The sequence below is a fragment of the Leptonotus elevatus genome, chromosome 10 (genome assembly GCF_054856555.1).
Source record: "Leptonotus elevatus isolate MCC_2025b chromosome 10, RoL_Lele_1.0, whole genome shotgun sequence".
In the NCBI taxonomy this organism is placed as follows: Eukaryota; Metazoa; Chordata; class Actinopteri; order Syngnathiformes; family Syngnathidae; genus Leptonotus; species Leptonotus elevatus.
In genome coordinates this window covers 15,892,669-15,911,283 of record NC_141248.1, presented here as the reverse complement: position 1 = coordinate 15,911,283, position 18,615 = coordinate 15,892,669, and the positions used below count along the sequence as shown (strand labels likewise).

General features: G+C 40.4%; 1 protein-coding gene across 11 annotated transcripts in view; it reads right to left on the bottom strand.

Annotated features, from left to right (window-relative positions):
• The window catches only part of cadpsb (Ca2+-dependent activator protein for secretion b), a 75,192-nt gene that overhangs the window by 34,007 nt on the left and 22,570 nt on the right, over positions 1-18,615 (bottom strand). For all 11 annotated transcript variants that reach the window (XM_086087504.1, XM_086087503.1, XM_086087507.1 and 8 more), the window contains exons 4-11: positions 12,206-12,286; positions 11,606-11,839; positions 8,707-8,828; positions 6,821-6,932; positions 5,209-5,348; positions 4,870-4,936; positions 2,937-3,045; positions 2,649-2,861 (exon numbers count right to left, since the gene is read on the bottom strand). In XM_086087504.1, coding sequence (XP_085943630.1) covers positions 2,649-2,861; positions 2,937-3,045; positions 4,870-4,936; positions 5,209-5,348; positions 6,821-6,932; positions 8,707-8,828; positions 11,606-11,839; positions 12,206-12,286 — 1,078 coding nt within the window. The remainder of the gene's footprint in view (positions 1-2,648; positions 2,862-2,936; positions 3,046-4,869; positions 4,937-5,208; positions 5,349-6,820; positions 6,933-8,706; positions 8,829-11,605; positions 11,840-12,205; positions 12,287-18,615) is intronic.

Sequence of the window (18,615 nt, the reverse complement as noted above, 5' to 3'; positions counted from 1 at the left end):
AACAACAACAACAACAACAACAACAACAACAAAACAACAACCGCTACCGACACGAGACCTCGTGGCTTGTGAGTACATGTGAGGACGACGTGTGACAAAGACGCTGAAGTGGACTCAAGAGCAAACGAGGCAGACAGAGATAGAGAGGAAGAAAGCGGTTAGCATACTCGTCACTCCGCTGTAGTGTTTTGTTGTCCATTTTTAGGCCAGTACTTAACGAGTGGAGAGCTACTGATTAGGTACCGCCCACTTTTTTTACACGTGACAACACGTACCTGTCAAGAGGAGGAGGTCGTGGAAAGGTCATAGGAGTTTAAGAGGTGCTACTATGTTTATATCTGGTATTTTCTAAACACTTTCAAAAGCAACAAGCTATTATTTTTTATTTCTCTTTCCTGCACTGATTTCAGTAAATGTACGTGGATGATAGATTTTCTTTTGTTGCCATGTTAGCTTAATCTGTTGTGCAGGCTAACAACAGCCCATTTTCAACACAACATTTTCCTGTCCTTTGATTGGTTGGTCAGAGCGACCTAAGTTTGACTAGCAGAACACGTCTATCGTGATCCACATGCAGTAATACGTTTCATAATCAACATCTCTGATGTATTTTTGTATTGTTTTGCCATGTAAATAAATGATTCATTCTGAACTCCTTTATACGAGTGAAAGTATACAAAATTCCCTTTGAGACATGTTTTCAAATATTTCATGCTGCAAAACACAGTTTTTGCGTAATTAACAGCCGCAAGGATACTTGTTTTACCCTTCTTCATTTAAAAGCAGCGTTGTGTAAACAGCCCCTAAAGGGAATCCTCCATTGTTTTCAAAAGCATAACAGAAAATGTTGCAAACATGCTTTTTGGTAGATCTGAAATGTGTGCAGACAGTTACTGCAAAGGATTTCAAACTAAAGAATCCCCTTTAAGGTTTTCTGCTTCAGTCTTTCTTATTTCCTCGTTTAAAAAGAAAACAGGTTCAAACTGGCATGAGAACATCCTCTTCGAATTGCTTTTTAAGTCTTCTTCGAAAACCCACTAAGAGCCTACTAGAACAGCAGTCACATCCCCAGTTACAAGAGGGTGTGCACACTTGTGCAACCACAGTATTGCATTTGTTACTTCTGAACTTTGCCTTCTCTATCTTTATTTGTATTCAGTTGAATTGTACAGGTTAGATGTCACATGAATGATGGGAAACGTTTTGAAATAACTTTGAACTCATCTTGGTGTCATTTTTTTTTTTAAATATCATAAAAACAAGGCCTTTGAACAGGGGTGTGTAGACTTTTTATACCCACTGTACTGCACTTATCCTTTGAAACCATTTTGTATCTCTCATGTGAACAACTTCTACAGTAGTAAAATGACAGAGTATTGCATTAAATGTAAAATGATTTTAACAAAAATATTTTTTTGTTCTTGTTTTGTTGAAGTTCTGTTGTTGCTTTACTTGCTTTATTTTTATTTTTTTATTTCACTACTGTCTACGACCTTGTTTTACAAAGTATTTGTGACTACTCCTTACATTGCTAGGATAGCCTATCCCAAGTGCTTACTCCTAATAATAAAGAATTTCATTTCACAAGTCCAAATCGGAACCTTCCCAGGACTGTTGTTCAGCACTGCAGCGGAGTCAGGAGGGCGATGTACGTTATGATCCCAGTGCCATTCAAGACCACCAGGGGGGGTGAAACATGTTTGCGCAGTGTGCCACAATGTTTCAGGGGAGGGGGTCGAGGGATCGGTGAGGTCGCGTCACCGTGGCGAGGCTTTGAATGGCGACGGCTGGCGTCGGAGGAGTCAACTAACCACAAGAACGATCACATACTGGACAAATAAACCAATGGAGAAACAACATAGAATTTATGTGATAGGGTTCGGAGGAGCTGAGCCAATTTATTATTGTGAATTAATTTTGTTGCCTTATGAAACATTAACTCTACACAATATGCTGAAAAGATGCACACTGAAAATCCTTATTTCATTCTGAATAGCAGGATCTATTACTTAGCGGGAAATGCACTATTATTACAATTGTTTAGCCAATTGAGAACACACGACTATATTTGTTATAATGAATCCAATTTGCAGTAAATGTGGATTTTCCTTTAAATGCGCGATTTGGGGAAACATGAGACAGATGCCACACGACTGCAGGCAGTCTTACCTTCACTTTTCTACCTGACGTGGTGTGCTTAAGAGTGTAGCGGTATACTGTATCAAACACATCTGGCCACCGTTCAGTGAATATAACATGCCTACGGTTTGGAACCTGAGCAAGACATGCTGATGTCAGCTTGAATTCCACCCCAGCAGGCTTGAATGTTCAGATCTCATGTCAGGTGGTTGCTGTGCTTTCACACAACTATGATCACATCTTTCCTAAGTTGGTTGCTAGCTGATGCTAGCCTGATGATAGCCTGTTGGGTTGGCACCTTTGGGAGTGGGCGGAGTGAATGAGTGCTGGTCCAAACCGTGAGAGGTGTGGATGTGTGTGTGTGCGTGCTTGTGTGTTAGTTCTACCAGCACGTTTGTGAGCGCAGGTGCGGAGCGCATGAGCGTGAGAGACATTCATGAGCCGTCACTGCGTCGTGGATGGAAACTAGCTACGGCCTACATCAGCGTGACGCGCTTCGGCCTACTTACAGAACTGAGAGATGGGAGCGTCCATTTGGGCCGAGGCGCCCCCTTTGGAGTTAAGTTTCTGGACCTGAGTGGGAGGGACGGGCTTGTGGGACTGGCCGGTGGCGCGATACATGGCCTGGACCCACAGGATGCGGTCTTGCTCGTCATCGCTGGCGAAGATCACAGTGTCGCCCTCCTTCACTGCGTTGAAGAAAGCCCTTCCGCCATCCAAGCCTGACACCGCAGCAACAATTCAGACTTGCTTCCCAATTACAATCTATCAACTTTTTGGAATTGATGGCAACTCACCTGGCTGCGGGTCACTGTAGTCCACAGTGTAGCCGTCCAGCTGGAGAAGCTCTTGTGGTTCTGACTTCTTCTCTCTGTAGCTGCACATGGCGAATGTGTACTGACTCACCTAGAAACAAAGCGGGAGATGTCACTTGAAAAAAAAAAATAATAATAATAATTTTTGCAATTACATTCACACATGGAAAAATGATTCTTAGAGACAAATGGATGGATTGATAAAGGTGTTTTCAGTGTAAAAGTCTATTCCACTTTTCTCCTGTACTGCATTTAGTTTAAGCTCTAAATTTTGTATGAATGTTTTTTTTTTACTTGAATGAAATAAATGCACAAAATTTAAATCCATCCATCCATCCATCCATTTTCTGTACCACTTGTCCTCACAAAGGTCGCGGGGGTTGCTGGAGCCTATCCCAGCTGGCTTCGGGCAGTAGGCGGGGTACACCCTGAACTGGTTGCCAGCCAATCGCAAAATTTAAATGTCAATGCTAATGCCTACAAAGTATGTCCTATTTATTTCTCTGCCTTAAAAAAAAAAAAAAGTTAAACTAAAACAATATTTTAGTGACCCAAGATTTTGAGTGTAGTTTGATTATTTTGATACCATATTTTGCTACACGAAAGAGACAATGCAATACAACACCTCATAACGATGCAGAAGTCCACAGTTTATTTTGGTGTTGTTCCAATACCATTTTTTAGCCCCCGATATAGATTCCAATACCCAGTTTTGCCGTACCGATACCAGTTTTTTTTTTCAACATGAAAAAGCTGCCCTGCCATTGGATCAGAGCATTAAAGGGCCAATAGGATATCTTGACTCGGCATGCAGTGAACATGTCACACATCAGTGAATGTTGTGCACAAGCAAGACACAAGATGCTGCATCCAAAGTCTTACATTAGCGTAGGAAATAATGGTATCGGCATGTTACTTGTTAATACTTGTCGATGCCGATACCACTGTTTTAATGCAGTATTGGTAACGGTATCGCGAGAACACTAGTTTATTTAAACAAAAAGTACCTTTGTTGTCTTTGTAAATGGAAAAAAAAAAGTGCATCTCAATAAATTTGAATATCATGGTAGGCTTCATTTATTTTTGTATTACAATTTTAAAAAGTGCATTTTGTAAACAGATTCACTACATACAAGATGATAATTTATGATTTATTTATTTTTATTTTTATTTTGGTGTTACAATATCTCAAGAAAATAGAATATACGCTCACAAAAATATTTAAATTAAGAATTATTTTAAAAATAAAATGAGGTAGGAATCAGCCTTCTAAAAATGTGTTAGCTGTGTAGTTAATGTATCTATATAGAAAGTGAACTACTGAAATAAATTCTAATATATTGAGAACGACCTGTAGCTATATAAACAGTTTGGCTCTCATTAAATTGTGCATGTGTTATATTATTCAAAGGAAAACTGTAATTTTACAGGAGTAAGGTTGCAAAATTATTATCATTATTATTATTATTATTATTATTATTATTACTACTTCTACTACTAAAACTATGGAAAAATTTGTAATTTTATGTGGGCAAAGTCATACTATAAGCACTTGTATAACAGGAAAAAGTTGTCATTTTATGAAGAAAAACGTTATATTACTAAAATAAATTGTATTATAAGAAAGTCACATTATCAGAACAAATTTGTAGTAGTATGTCATAATTTGACAGAGGGAAAAATTGTGATATTACAAAAAAAAAGCAATATATTTTATATATTTTTTTGATAAAATGTGTGAACAAAGTCATAATTTCACAAGGACAAGCTTGAATTTTAAAAGACAAATGAAACAATGAGAATTTTTTGGGGTATTATGTGAAAAAGTTGGATGGGGAAAAAAGTACAAACTTTATTTTTCTTTAAAAAAAATGTTTTAATCGTCCCGAGGTTAACAATATAAAGAAAAACTCACTTGCACAAGAACAAAGAAACGTTTCTTCCAGCGCTTCCAGACATTCTTCCCAAAAGCCCACAGATACCTGCCAAAACATTCAGGACACACAAAGACACAAAAGGAAAAGGAGGGTCTCATTAAAAGATGTTTTTCGAACCAAAGTGCTGACTTTGCAGCACATTGTTGAACTGATATTAAAATAAAAAAAGCAAGTTGGTGTCCACCAGAGGGTGCTGTGTACTTCCCATTATTTTTCCGCAGTACGTGATTAGAAAGGAGACCAAAGAACTGAGAAGTCTACCAAAAAGGCATGGAGAAGAAACAGGCCCACAAGCAGCCAGCCAGCTGCTTACTTACCCGCAGTGTTTCATGTTTTGAGGTTTGTCCATGCGAATGGCCAGTTTGATCCCGAGGTTTTGATCGGGGCAAGCTTTGGTCAAGGCCATTTTATGGAGCTCAGACTGCTTGGGGCTGTTGGGAGTCGGATGGAGGACAACCTGCATTTCAAGCAAATCAAAAACCAAGAGGTGAATGATTTATTTTGTGCGTGGTTTTCTGACGGCGCGAGCGTTTGACTAGTGAACGAATAAAAGGAACGGAGGCAGAGAAACAGGCCAATGCTTCACGCTGCCTCTGTCTAATCTCTCTTTGGTGCATTAAAGAGCTTTGAGGAAGTCTGACTTCCTGCCAGTGCTGCTGCAGTGGGAGATCACAAGGCCTTGTTACAGCCAAGGTCACCCCTACTTCTGGGAACGAAGAGTAATCGCCAATATATCACCACATTGCTACCTTCCCCAAAGGACCACTATATACTAATTTACCCTTCAAAGATAGGTATGGAGGCTTGAAAGAAGCACAAGAGCATCCGTGTCAATGCTAGTACGACCTTGGACAACCTACTTTACTGCTTTATAGTACTTGTGGTACCTTTTGGTGGCTTATATAAACTGTATCTCACACATTTCTCACTGTTGGCCCGTGACAGCATCCTAGCATGAAGGGAGTTTGCAGGCTTGGGTGGTTTTGTAAACAAAAACAGACCATTTTTGGGGGTTGTTTTGTACTAAACATTCCAGAAAGTTGGGTCAAGCAGCAGCTCGGTCCAATTTTTGACCAAAATTGGGTTATTTTTGACCTAGCAATTTTAAGAGTATATCATATTAAAACATGCATATCGCTGGCTCATTAAAGCGATACTTGACTCATTTAGCCATTTTCAGCAGTTCAGAAGATAATATTTTGTCTATAATTAATGTGATAACGTCATTATTTTTCATGATCAATTAATGGCAATTAATGTGTTTTTAAAGGTATTTATTGTACATGAAAAATAATGAAGTTATCAAATTAATTATGGATACAATTTTGGAGATACAATATTTGACGCCAGCGATATGGAAAATGATGTGCCTTTTTTTTAACAAAAATAATTTTCTTACAGAAATAAAGGCATATTTTTAATATTCTCTTATTAAAATGTGACTTTTCTTCCTTCGATTAACGTTGACTATAATACATAATATTGTTAGAACGTCATCTTGGAAATATAGTGTTGGAAAAAAAAATTGTCTTGTAGTAAAAATTTTAAAAAATTACTTACAAATTATGACTTGATTCTTAGAATGTTATAATTCTTACCTCTCTAAGAATAAACAAATGTATTATTGTAACATACTTAAAAAAAAAAAACGTTGAAATTCCTACACAGCATTTAGTGATACACATGCTCGTCATGGTATAAGGGCATCCTTGTAAAAAATAAATACAAATAAATCACCTGAGTGTTATCTCTGCATCCAAAAATTTGGAGAACCCCTAATTTACAATATGTACAGTGTTGTAATGCATGTCTGGTAAACGCATACTGAGCTTTCGGACATGATTAAAGTTGACAGAAGACAGCAAAAACAAGCATCTTTTGTCCACGATTTGAATGAATGTTTTGTTTGAAGAGAAACAAACGTGTTACCCTGCCCAGCTCTTTGTCCTCCAGTGCCAACACGCCGGTGCTTTCTGTGAACAGTTTCACCTTGACGGCAGGCAGAGGGTGCGTGGTGGTGAAATCCCCTTGGGTCCCCCAGCTGAAAGACACAACATAGATGACTCCCGAGGTCAGTTTCCATGACACTCCGCAACACGAGAGACTTCATCACCTTGGAACTTTATTTACTGTTGTATGGGAGAAGGTTTGACTTTTGCTCCTCTACCTTTTGTCATATAAATCAAACAGGAAATCAATTGTATGGCAATCAAATTAACAAAAAAGGCATGCTCTATTTTATGACACCGTAGCCATCAATCTTTGACATAATTGCCCAATAAAAAAAAAGATCAGACAGCTCATTGTTTATAGACACACACAGACCCTAATACTCCATCTTCCTGATGCTTGCGCTAAATGTATTCTGCCGTTGATACGCCAGAAGTCTTAAAAGCTGAACTTGGCAAGATTTGAAGATCACAAACAACACCCACCTTGTCGCACAAAGTGACTTAGTGGCTGTACAACAGGAAGATGCCAAAGATTTGCTCAAGTCAGCTAATCTTCCTTTTCGGTTTAAAGGGGACCCAACAGTGCAGTTCTGAATCAGCGCTGATAGGATGCACCGCATTTTTTTATATTTTTTATTGTGGACATTTTTTTTGTGGCAACACTAACTTTTGACAACAGCTCATTGCTTTGGATACTGCAACTTATTTTTCTTTTTTGTGCACAGCTCATTCTACACCTGCCGGCAGCCTCTTACCTCACATAACTTGAACTTATAATACCCTAACCATTAGGTGATGAGATCTAATACAAAATCTGTATGAATTTAACAAAGTAAGAAAGGTGTGAATTCAACCAAAAACGTTTTTTTTAAGAGTTGCACTTCAGAGCGAGGTTTCACGGGATAGAGTCTACCCTATGAATGTTCCTTAATCGTAAACAACAAAGAACATGTAATTGAGACTCATATTGGTATTGATGTTGCTGAGAAGCCAGCAATGCTCCTGAATGGCGGCATTGTGTATCGCGAAGGTGACTTTGAGGCTCAATCTGAGGCTCATTAATGGATGTGACAGGCCTCCGACAGGTAAAAAAAAAAATGTGATGCTCAAGACCAGGGCAAGGAAAGAAAAGGCTTTTATTATCAGACAACAGGTGAACATATTATTTTTATGTTGTCATAAAACATCTAGAAGTGTCAATTTGGGACACATTCAACTGACAACTTGAAGAGGATTTGGCAACTCGTAGTTTTTGCTGCAATTTATGCCTAAACATGATCATATTTAAATATATATCTGCTTCTATATCTGCAAAACGCCTCCGGTGGTTGGAATACATCCAACCCATCACTGGTCATTTCCATGTTGCAACAACGAGGCGCTCTAACGCAGCCATTCTAGCACAAAGCAACATGCTGCCTGTTATATCTGACTTTAAAAAAACACACACACACACACACACACAAAATCATGTTCTTCCGCCTTTCTCTGCATGACAAGCATTACCAAAAATCTTTTTTGCGGGTGTCAAGCATAGCCAGCTCGCTAACTGCACATCACAATTGTGCCGCCGCACTGAAAAATTGTAGGGGCGGCTCGTGCAAGCTCTCCAAAGTGCATGATGCAGCAATGTTTTAGCCACGCCCCCCACCCCCAACAAATACAAAATCAGGAAAACTTCACAAAATGCTCCATTTCCACAATTCAGTTACATCTTCAAACATCTAGAATGTAATAGAAACTACTTTCTGAATTCTCTTTCAGTCTTTTGTGTTGGATACCATTCGATTGCGAAGACAACTTTGTTGTTGTTGAGTGTGAAGTGCTTTGTGTGTGTGTGTGTGGGGGGGGGGGGTGTCTTACGTTGGCTTGGACGCTTCCGCTTGGTCAGTCTGGAGCTTCTCGCCTCCCTCCACTTCCATGGTGCAGTAGACAATCCTGTTGGGAGCCAGAGACTTCAGCCCCTGCACCTCCATGATCACCACCTGTAAGCACACACAACACCATGTCACACTAACACACTCATCAAGTCATTTAAGACAAACGGGACAGGGAGAATTGGCTGTAATTAAAATACCAACCAGAAATAGAACATGACATTTCCTCCATAAAAGTGAACACTCATATCTTTGCATGCGTCCCAACAGCATTTGGGAGTAATTTAGCGCATACTGCTCTGAGATCATGTTGTTAAAAATAGCACGGGGCTATGTTAAAGGGACAATCAAAGCCAAAATTGCTTTCCAGATTTTAATCACACCACCTCCTGCCATCAATGTTTCCCCCTTTGTTTAAACACTGTTTGTACGCGGCGCATATTCTGAGCAGGCCTGGCGACGGGAAATAGGATTATTACCAAAATTCGGAATTTATTACCTCCTCCAAGGAGGTTTTCATCGTTGTTTTGTTTGTTTATGAGCGATATTATGCGCGAGCGCAGAGCTAAAGCACACCTGAAACAAAGTCGAGAGTTATTGCAGTGAGAGACAGAAAGTGAGTGTGACAGGTCATCAGGGACGAAGATACACCAAGTAAAGAGTAAATAAAGACACTCGCCTCTCCTGCTGGAGTCATAAAGTCTTCTAAGTGTTTTTTCTTATTCCTATTTCTCTCCCAACCAGTATTATTTACATCTAACAAGGAGGTTTGCTGTTAATTTAGCTGGGCTAAATACAACTGTATTCTGTTAAATAATTAATCACGTAATATCCAGCTTTTTGTGTCTTAAAAAAAACAACAACGTAATCTTAATGACAATACAGTATTCTAACCTAGAAATATGTATAAGGTGGTTAAAAAACTGCCCATTTAAAGGGGAAGTCAACCACAAATGTTGGAGGGGGACAATATTATGTTCTATGCAGCTCCACTAATCTAAATATGGTATTCTGGTTAATATTGCGTTAGTGGAATAGTGGAAGATGACATCACAGTTGCTCAGGTCTCAAGTAACAACCAATCACAGCACAGCTTCAGAAAACAGGTGAGCAGTGATTGGTTGTTGCCCGAGCAACTATGATGTCATCTTGAAATCGACAACAAGTGGTAAAATGGCCGCCCCCTGAGATGGATAAAAACGTCTGGATTTTGCTTCATAACTCATATTCCACAAATGTAATATGAATCAGAATGTCATGTTTAGACTAGTGAGGTCACATATAACATATTATTGTCAGGAAACGTTTACGGTTGACTCCCACTTTAAATAACGCTCTATATTTTTGCAAAAACATCACAATAAATACTACCCACATTGTGTTGTAAAATCCACAAATACAAAATGCTGTGATGCATCACTAGAAATTAATCCATACTTGAACTGGATGGTGTTGAAGATATTCTTGGCAGATTTCAGATGGAATTTAGGAGTTTGAGGCGCCAGTTTAGACAGAAAACATGCAGCATAATTGGCATCTATGGAACTGTCACCGTTGCCTCCCACACACGCAGGCACATAAAAAACACACAAGCATGCATGTGTGCACATACAGTCCCCACGCATACATATGTAACAGTGAAAATTGCTCTGCTTTCATTTCTTGCAGCATTTCTCACAACGATGCGACGACGTCGCCATTGAGCTGCAGAAAAAAAAGTGTTGCATCTCACACATGGGGCACTCAGAGCGGAAATAGCTCTGCATCATGAGGACCGAGCTGTGATGGCTCCCCGTTCCGAGTCGGTAGCTCGATCTCAGACAAGCTGATAACAAGATGACTCATACCTGCCGTTAAAGAGCAGGTAAAGGGGGATTTATGTGGAGTGTCAGCCTATTATTCACGCGGCGTCTGTTCAGCCGTCTGAAGAAGTCTGCTGTCTGTTTCTAAACTTAGTGTAAAGCAGATAAGGAGCCTTCATGGATTCTGATACAGACGACTGCACTTCTGCTCCATGTAAAAATGTTTGCACCCACGGGTTTTACATAACATTGATTGGCGGTCCATCTCGGGTGCACCTGGCCTTCCGCTCGATGTCAGCAGGGGTCGGCTGATGAATGGAATTTACATACGAAACTCAGAAGCGGCATCCTTTGGAGGCTAAATTTGAAGGCCGTCAACGTAGCACCTTCATTGAAGGCTACCCCCAGTTTGAAGGCTACTTCCAAAGCCCATGCAACACTTTCTTTTTACATTATTTGGAAGCCATACATATCCCAAGATTGTTTGCACACCAGTAACAAAATATTTCAATTTACAGGAGCGGATTTTCAGTTTCAGAAATGTGGAGTTAATAGTGTTTTAAACTGCTAGCAAGGTTGGAATGTATGCCAAGCGTGTGCCTGCAAGTGCACGGAAAATGATTGATACTCAGTCGGGCCTTCCGACTCTGATGGATTGTTTTTCTATGGCCGTGGTAGTTTCTTACAAGTCAAATGAGGTAAAAATGGAACCAGAGAGAACAGTTTTTTTTTTTAAATAGATCATACCAATGTACTTTTGTCAGGCCATACTGACAAAAAGTCACTCCACCTTTTAAGTATGTGTGACATTGATTATGCTTACATGTAGCTAAAAAGCAGAGCTGCTAGCTAGTGCTACATGCTAATTTCATAACTGTTTGAGCATGCAAGTGGCCAAACTCTTTTTATATGCTGCAGTGCCTGCACGAGAGGTCAACAATGATGTAACAAAGATAGAGGCGTGTAAACTCTCTAGCTAGGCTTCATTGATTGCTTAACAGTTGAATCATCAATTTTAATCTAGGTAGGGCTAAGGGCGGTAACATGTGACACATGTCAGTCGAGTCACTCAGAGGACTTTACCTCCAAAGTGAAGGACAGGACCACATCAGACTTGGACAGCGTGTTTTCATCCTCCTGGCCCATGTCGATGATGGAGGTGTTGTGCCCTCGCTTCAGCTTCTGGAGCTTGAACTCTCCGCCCTTGGAGACGGGCATGCTCTCCAGATTGGCCATCAACTGGTTCACTGAAGACTTGAGCTCCTCAATGTACATGGCTTCCATGTCTTTCGACACAAACTTGGGGAACCTCCCTCCCTTGCAGAGAGTGAGAAGCTATGTTATTACCGGTAAGAGTGGAGTAAATGCTGGATCAAATGCGGGTTATACTGTCACTGGGCACACTACATTGCAGTTGCCATTAATTGGCCATCTCATTAGAGGTACAAGTTCAAACATAACTATAAATATTTTTTAATACAGCTCTTTGAATCTCCTTAAATTGGACAAGTATACCTAATGTTGTGGCCACGGGTGTCTATAAATATATATACTTGTTTTCTTTAAAGAGCACAGTGCTGCTTTCTGTGGGTGGTAGGCTCACACCTTCTCAACAGCATAGTAGCTATGTAACAAAGCCAAGCCCCCCCCCCCCCCCCCACACACACACAGCGTTAAACTCACCCTTGCAATCTGGTCGGCCATCTGAAGACGACCATCCAGCTCTCTTCTGATCTGTGCAGCCTGTTCGTCCAAGTTATCCAGCTATTGAGACAAACATATGGGGAAACTCCATGAGTCGACATGATTCGAGTAATATGCCGTGTGGTTAGAAGTTCAGTCGGGAAAAATGACGCTATGATATAGTTCTTATACGAACATAGACTAGCAAAATGAAATAGAACGTAAAGCATGAAATAGTTTGTTCATCATAATTTAATGCTAATTCAATTCATTGTGCTGCTCCTCTTGATGTGCTTGCCTCGGCCACCGGGAGGCAGTATAATACAGTTATGTAGACATAAATGAATAAGAATAAAATTACTGCTACTTGTAATATTGCCATTTTTCATAGAGGATAAAAACTATATGCCACCGAGGATTGTCTTTTTATGTCTACATGTGTTGATTTACACAAGTTTGCATCATATCCTACCAAATGTACATTCAATGGCTACGTTTAAATTATATTCCACTATCATATTGAGTTCCATCTTAGCATCACCGTATATGGTCACTATGCCGGGTAAATTTACACAAACTATCACAACACACAACTCCAAACAGTAAACGTTGAAAGGACCTTGGTTTGCACAGCAATGATACAATTCTCCAAAAGACCATATTAATCAACCTAATAGGATTTGACATGAGTGTATGCAAATGTTGTTAAGGGATGAAGTCATTTTATCCCCAAAATGAGTCCCGTAACAAGGTAAAGTATTCCATTACAACCCATTTGAGGGCTACAGTTAGCAAATTGACCACACTAGCGAGTGATTGAAGCAAATGCGGCCATGGAAACAGTGATGACTGATTGTATATCTAACCAGATTGTTGCGAGAGGCTGTAGTCATAGCAGCATGCTGTGGTGGCCATCTTAAATAGAATAGATGAGAATGAAAGGAAACCCCATCACTCTATCACGGGCACAACGCCGCCATCGCCATAGAGACCAATGAAAGGCACAACTGTCTGAATTGTTATATTTCTTGTTGATTTGAGAGGCGGCTGGCATAAAATACGATCATGAGAGTAAAGCTCAGACAACAAAAATATGTTTTGACTCAAATGAAAAACAGAGTGGTGGCACTCAACGACTAAACAAGGTTAAGAGAAGCTGCAAGTTCTGGCCCTGGAGGAATGAAAAGCAGATAAATTCATGCCTCCCCCTCATCAATAATGAATGGGAATCTTAAATTAGCTGACGCGGGGAAATAGAAGAGAGGTCTGATGTCTTTCTTGCTGCCTGAATCTGTCAATTTTTATGCTTCACTTCTTCCTCCTCTTGGCAAATGTGATTGCGAGCAGACACCATTGCTTCTGGTGTGGCACGTGGCTCAGAGTAACAAATCTTGCTGCATCAACACAGCTCCAAAAACATTTCTACAAAGAAGTGTAGCGTGGGTTTGAGTAGAAGACAACTTCACCTTTAGTTACCTTGGTGCTACATTGCAAAACCCCTGGATTTGAACTGGACTTGTCTCTCGGGCTTCACCACATTGACTTGATTCCTAATGCAATCCTTTGCAAGAGGCACTAGATGTTAGTTGGGGTTTTTTCAAACTCTTCTAGACATAGCAGTGGTTTAAATTTGATCTTAGATATACCCATAGCAAACATGTCCTTTCCTTCTTCTGTTGTTCTTTTTCGAGGTGAGTTTATTTGGAGGTTGGCAATGTAAAGGTGCATTGCCGCCACCTACTGGACTGGAGTGTGAACAGTAGAAAGGCAGGGGAAAAAAAGTCCAAAACTGTTCTTAAATTCTATGAAGAATACACTCAGCGCTAAAAGCAAGTTCCTTCTGTTGTTTTTCAGTTGTCAAATAAATTATACTCATTACTTCCCCCCAAAGGACGAGTTTTGTTACTGTTGCATGTAATGTTGCAATGTTGCTAAGATATGAGGGAGAAATTTACCACTATAGAGTATTATTGTTCCAATGAGAGCGCCTGTTATTAAGTTGTTTTTTATCCGTTTGTTTGGACACTTAAGGCCAACCGCACACCGGGCAATGCGGCCAAACCTGACCTGTAATTGAACAAAGTGACTCCTTCTCCACACACATACACACATTGAGTGATATAATCCACCAACGCGCCACGGGATAAGACCGTGACCTTGTATATAGGCTTTTACTTTCACTTTTATTAAAACATTAAAGTGGAAATCAACCTTAAATCTTTCTTGACAATAATGTTATATGTGACCTCACTAGCCTAAACATGACAATCTGATTAATATAACCAATAACCAATCACAGCTCAGCTTCAGAAAACACCTGAGATGTGATTGGTCGCCCCCTGAGATGGACAAACGGCTGTATTTTTCCACAAATGTAATATTAATCAGAATGTCATTTTTAGACTAGTGAGGTCACATATAACACATTGTTGTCAATAATAAAAAAAAATGGGGGGAGTGTATTGGGTGTATTGGTAAAAATATCCGAATTGCAACAAAACCAGTAGCACTCCTGGTGGTGAATCCAGGAATTTAATGTATGACAGAAGCATGAGCATTCATTCTTATTGGGAAAAAAATCAAGTGATCAAGTACAAAACATAATAAACACTGTGCTGTTGTACACTTTGGATTGTTTTGCCACTGAATGCCATCCTAGGTGCAGTTTTTTTCTGCTCCACTAAGCACGTCAAAAAGTGACCGTGTCCACATGTGCTCACAGTGACATCATGTCTTCGAGGTGGCATGTCCAGCAGAGAAGGGTGAGTGTCAACTGTCGAGTGTGTTGACAGTGCAGGCCAGCAAAGCAGCACACTGCTGCATAACCCAGAGTTGTTGTTTAGTAGAGCACGTAATCAGACGCTGCCACCAGCTGCAGGAAAATGTCTGCACTTGCAGCGCAGCAGCATTGAGCGCTGTTGGACAAGAGGCCGAGCATCCTGCCGAGGAGAGTCTTCTCCGTCATGTCCATTATCGGAAAACCACCCTCGACCTGACCCGCCGCTTTTCTGCTTGAGTGAGTGTCTCCCGTCCTCTCTGCAGGAACATCCTGCGTCGCCTGTCAAAACACTCTCGCGAGTCGGGCGCGGCACACATCCGAGCCTTGCGTTCCCAAATGAACTGTTCGTTGCCAGCGTGGAAAAAAGCCACAGCAAAAGCTTGCTACCATGTATTTTGATTCAATTGTGCATGCTCATCCACTTCAAAATTCAGAGGTGCTGAAAGTTGCAGAAGTATAAAAAAGAAAACCTGAAGCTGGAACACCATAACGCACGAAAGCAGAAAAACAGTCCTAGCAGCGGGTCAAGCGAGAGGTCATTCCCTGCGTGAAGCAGCAAGCACCCGCTGCTGATCCCTCAGCACCCCAATCTTTGCAGACCGCCTACTCCTAAAAGGTCATTGATGTCAGCGCGCTCACGGGCGTAACGTAGTCCGACAGGCAATCTCATGACAAATCAGAGCGACTAAAAGGTACGTCCTTCGGCCGACAGCCAAGCTGACAGCAGCGCGGCCGCTAAACACATAGTAGCGAAGGACGACAACGCTGCAGTGCCAGGCCGGACGAACGGCAGGTTAAAGGTGAGGAAGCAGAGGCACAAGATCAGCAGCCCGACTGATGTTAGCCCCCCACCCCCACGCCACCCACGCTCCAGATGAATACATGGACATTAGCAGCAGACAGCCAGGACAGCCACAGGCGTTTTCATGTGCACAACAAAGGATGGAGCGGGCAGATTGAGAGCTGAATGGCACCAGGAGGAGTTGAAGCATCTGCTCTATATTTAGACCCGCGCTATGCAATTTGTGTGTGTGCGTGTCTGTGGTGGAAGAATTAGCTTCTCTTGTGAAGTGACAAACATGACGTGGAAATTGGTGGCATGAAAAAATGTCACTTCACAATCAGAGGCCATTTCTTTCTTCTCTTCGTTTGAGTTGGTTTTGCTTTGTTTTATTATATAGCAACAACTCTACCTGTGCTGTGACATTCTTGCCCGCTGATTCCTTTCTGTGACGCTTACTAGTCTAAAGAGGAAAGTGATATACAGCTGTGTGGGGGGAAAGGGCTCATTGTAACGAGATGACTCTCATGTCTGACTCATCTAATCATTTTAAGAATGGGGAAACATTCTGCTAAGGAAGAGTGAGCATAAATATTGATTGTAAAGCACTTTAAGCTGCTGATTAAAAAGTTTGCATGTGAAAAAAATAGTAAACGGGAAAAAGGGGCTACTCAAGTTTGACATATCTGGTAGTATTAGGGCCATGTAAAAATATATATTATTTTACAGAGGGAGAAAACTCTAATATTTGCGACATTATAAAGTGGCAAATTTTTAAAAAAAAAAATCTAAAATTTACGAGGAAAAACTCAAATATTTGCAACATTACAAAGTGGCAAAAAAGAAAATTGAAAAAAATCTCAAATTTACGAGAAAAAAACTCGAATATTTGCAACATTATAAAGTAGCAATTTTTTGTGAAAAAAATCAGATTTACAAGGAAAAAACTCGAATATTTGCGACATTATAAAGTGTAAAATTTTGAGAAAAAAATCACAACTTTACGAGATAAATCTTGAATAATTTGAGAATTTGTGAGATGTTGTCACGTTCGGGATGGAGGAGGCAGCGCGTGTCAAGGTTACATCACAGGCCGCGACCTTGGGCAGTGCACAGACCTACAAGGGGGCACAGAAGACCCATGGCTGCACACTGTAAGTGTACTAAGTGTACATTTACTTGACTTAGCACAAGCATCCGACTACTGTAGGCTACGTTTAGTTCTTACAAGTTTCTGAGCTTTTTTCTCACAAATCTGCAAGTTGATTTCCCATAAATTTGTGAGTTTTCTTGCAAATTTGCCACTTCATAATGTCACAAATATTTTCTCATAAATTTGCAATTTTTCTCTCTGAATATTACCCCGCTCTATTTTTATTTTTTTTTACGTGACCCTAATATGCTGTTGTAGAAAAAGTGGTAGAATGTATTTCGCTGATTATTGTTTATTCATTATTAATTAATTAGTTTGGGTTTTTAGTCCAGTTGTATTTAATGTATTGCAATTCAAGTTGTAACATCCTTTTTGCCATATTTGTACACACTTATATGGCTTTTGATATAACATTTTTAATTGGGTATCGGCCCGATACCGATACCTAATGTCGGTACTCACCCATCCCTAAAGTATTAATGTATTGTAAGTAATATTTTTGTTTAGTCTTTAAAAGGGCTAATACTAAAAAAAATATCTCAGTTCTTATAGATGCACTGAGATTCTAAACCACTGCAAACTACAGCGCAATAATAAACGTGCTGTGTATTCAATACTTTATCTTGGAGCATAATGTCTATTTCGGTCTATGTTTCGTAGCCTTTGTTGGCATCGCAGCACAGGAAAAGAAAAAGAGGGGCACATAAAGTGTTACAGCAGTCCAGTCATTTTCAGCATTCTGCAGCAATCCAGACAGCTTCTTCTCGTCTGCTATTTGAGTGCAAAAAAAAAAGAAGTAAATCCCCAATGATAATAAACCTCTGATGGCCTCAGAATCCCATACAATCTAGCAAAACGTTCCATTAAATCCCAGCAGCCGTGAGCCCCGCTGACGGAATTGCCTCCGAGTGAGGATTGTATCATTTAGCAGCCGCCGACAATTGATAGCGACTGGTTGCTTACTGAGGAGATGCTGAAAGTCATCATTAGACGGGTCTAATATATTCATTACGGCTGCAAATGGAATAAGAATAGGCACCTAAAACAGCTGGGGTAAGCATCTAGAATGAGGCATTTTAAATTGTTTTTATGCAAATTCTGTTCTATTTATCGATATTCACAATTGGAGATGTGCAATACGTCCAAGGGTGGATTAGCTGTGCTTACTACTTCCAACTTTCCGCTGTTCACTGGCCCTGTGGTGTTACTCTGTGGAGCCTCTGCGGATGTTCTGAATGCAGATTTGTGACCTCATACCATCAACTTTGCTGGTAACTCATCCAAACTAGGTTAAGCATCATCAAAGGCATTAGAAAAAAGAGGCTATGGAAATGTCTCACAGCACAGCATTAGAAACATCAAGTTAATGAAGCCCGTTGAGGAACGCAGCCCGTATTGATCTAATCCAAACAAGGCGTTAGGGCAATACTAAGTGATTTGTTTAATTTCTTCAGCATCATCAACATGCACAGTTGGCCACGCGGATTGCGTTATTAACTCTTAAAGCTCATTGGCCTCCGAGAGGTACGTTTTGATGCGTTAAATAAACATGTGCGAGAGCGCCGGAGGTTTCCTCCAAAAAGCGGCCGTGAAAAGACTTTTAATGGCGCTGCTGAAGAAGGAATACATTAGCGCTGCTTTTAACATTCCCACAGAGAGCACTAAAGCAGGAACGACAGCAGGATAAGAGAGTTATA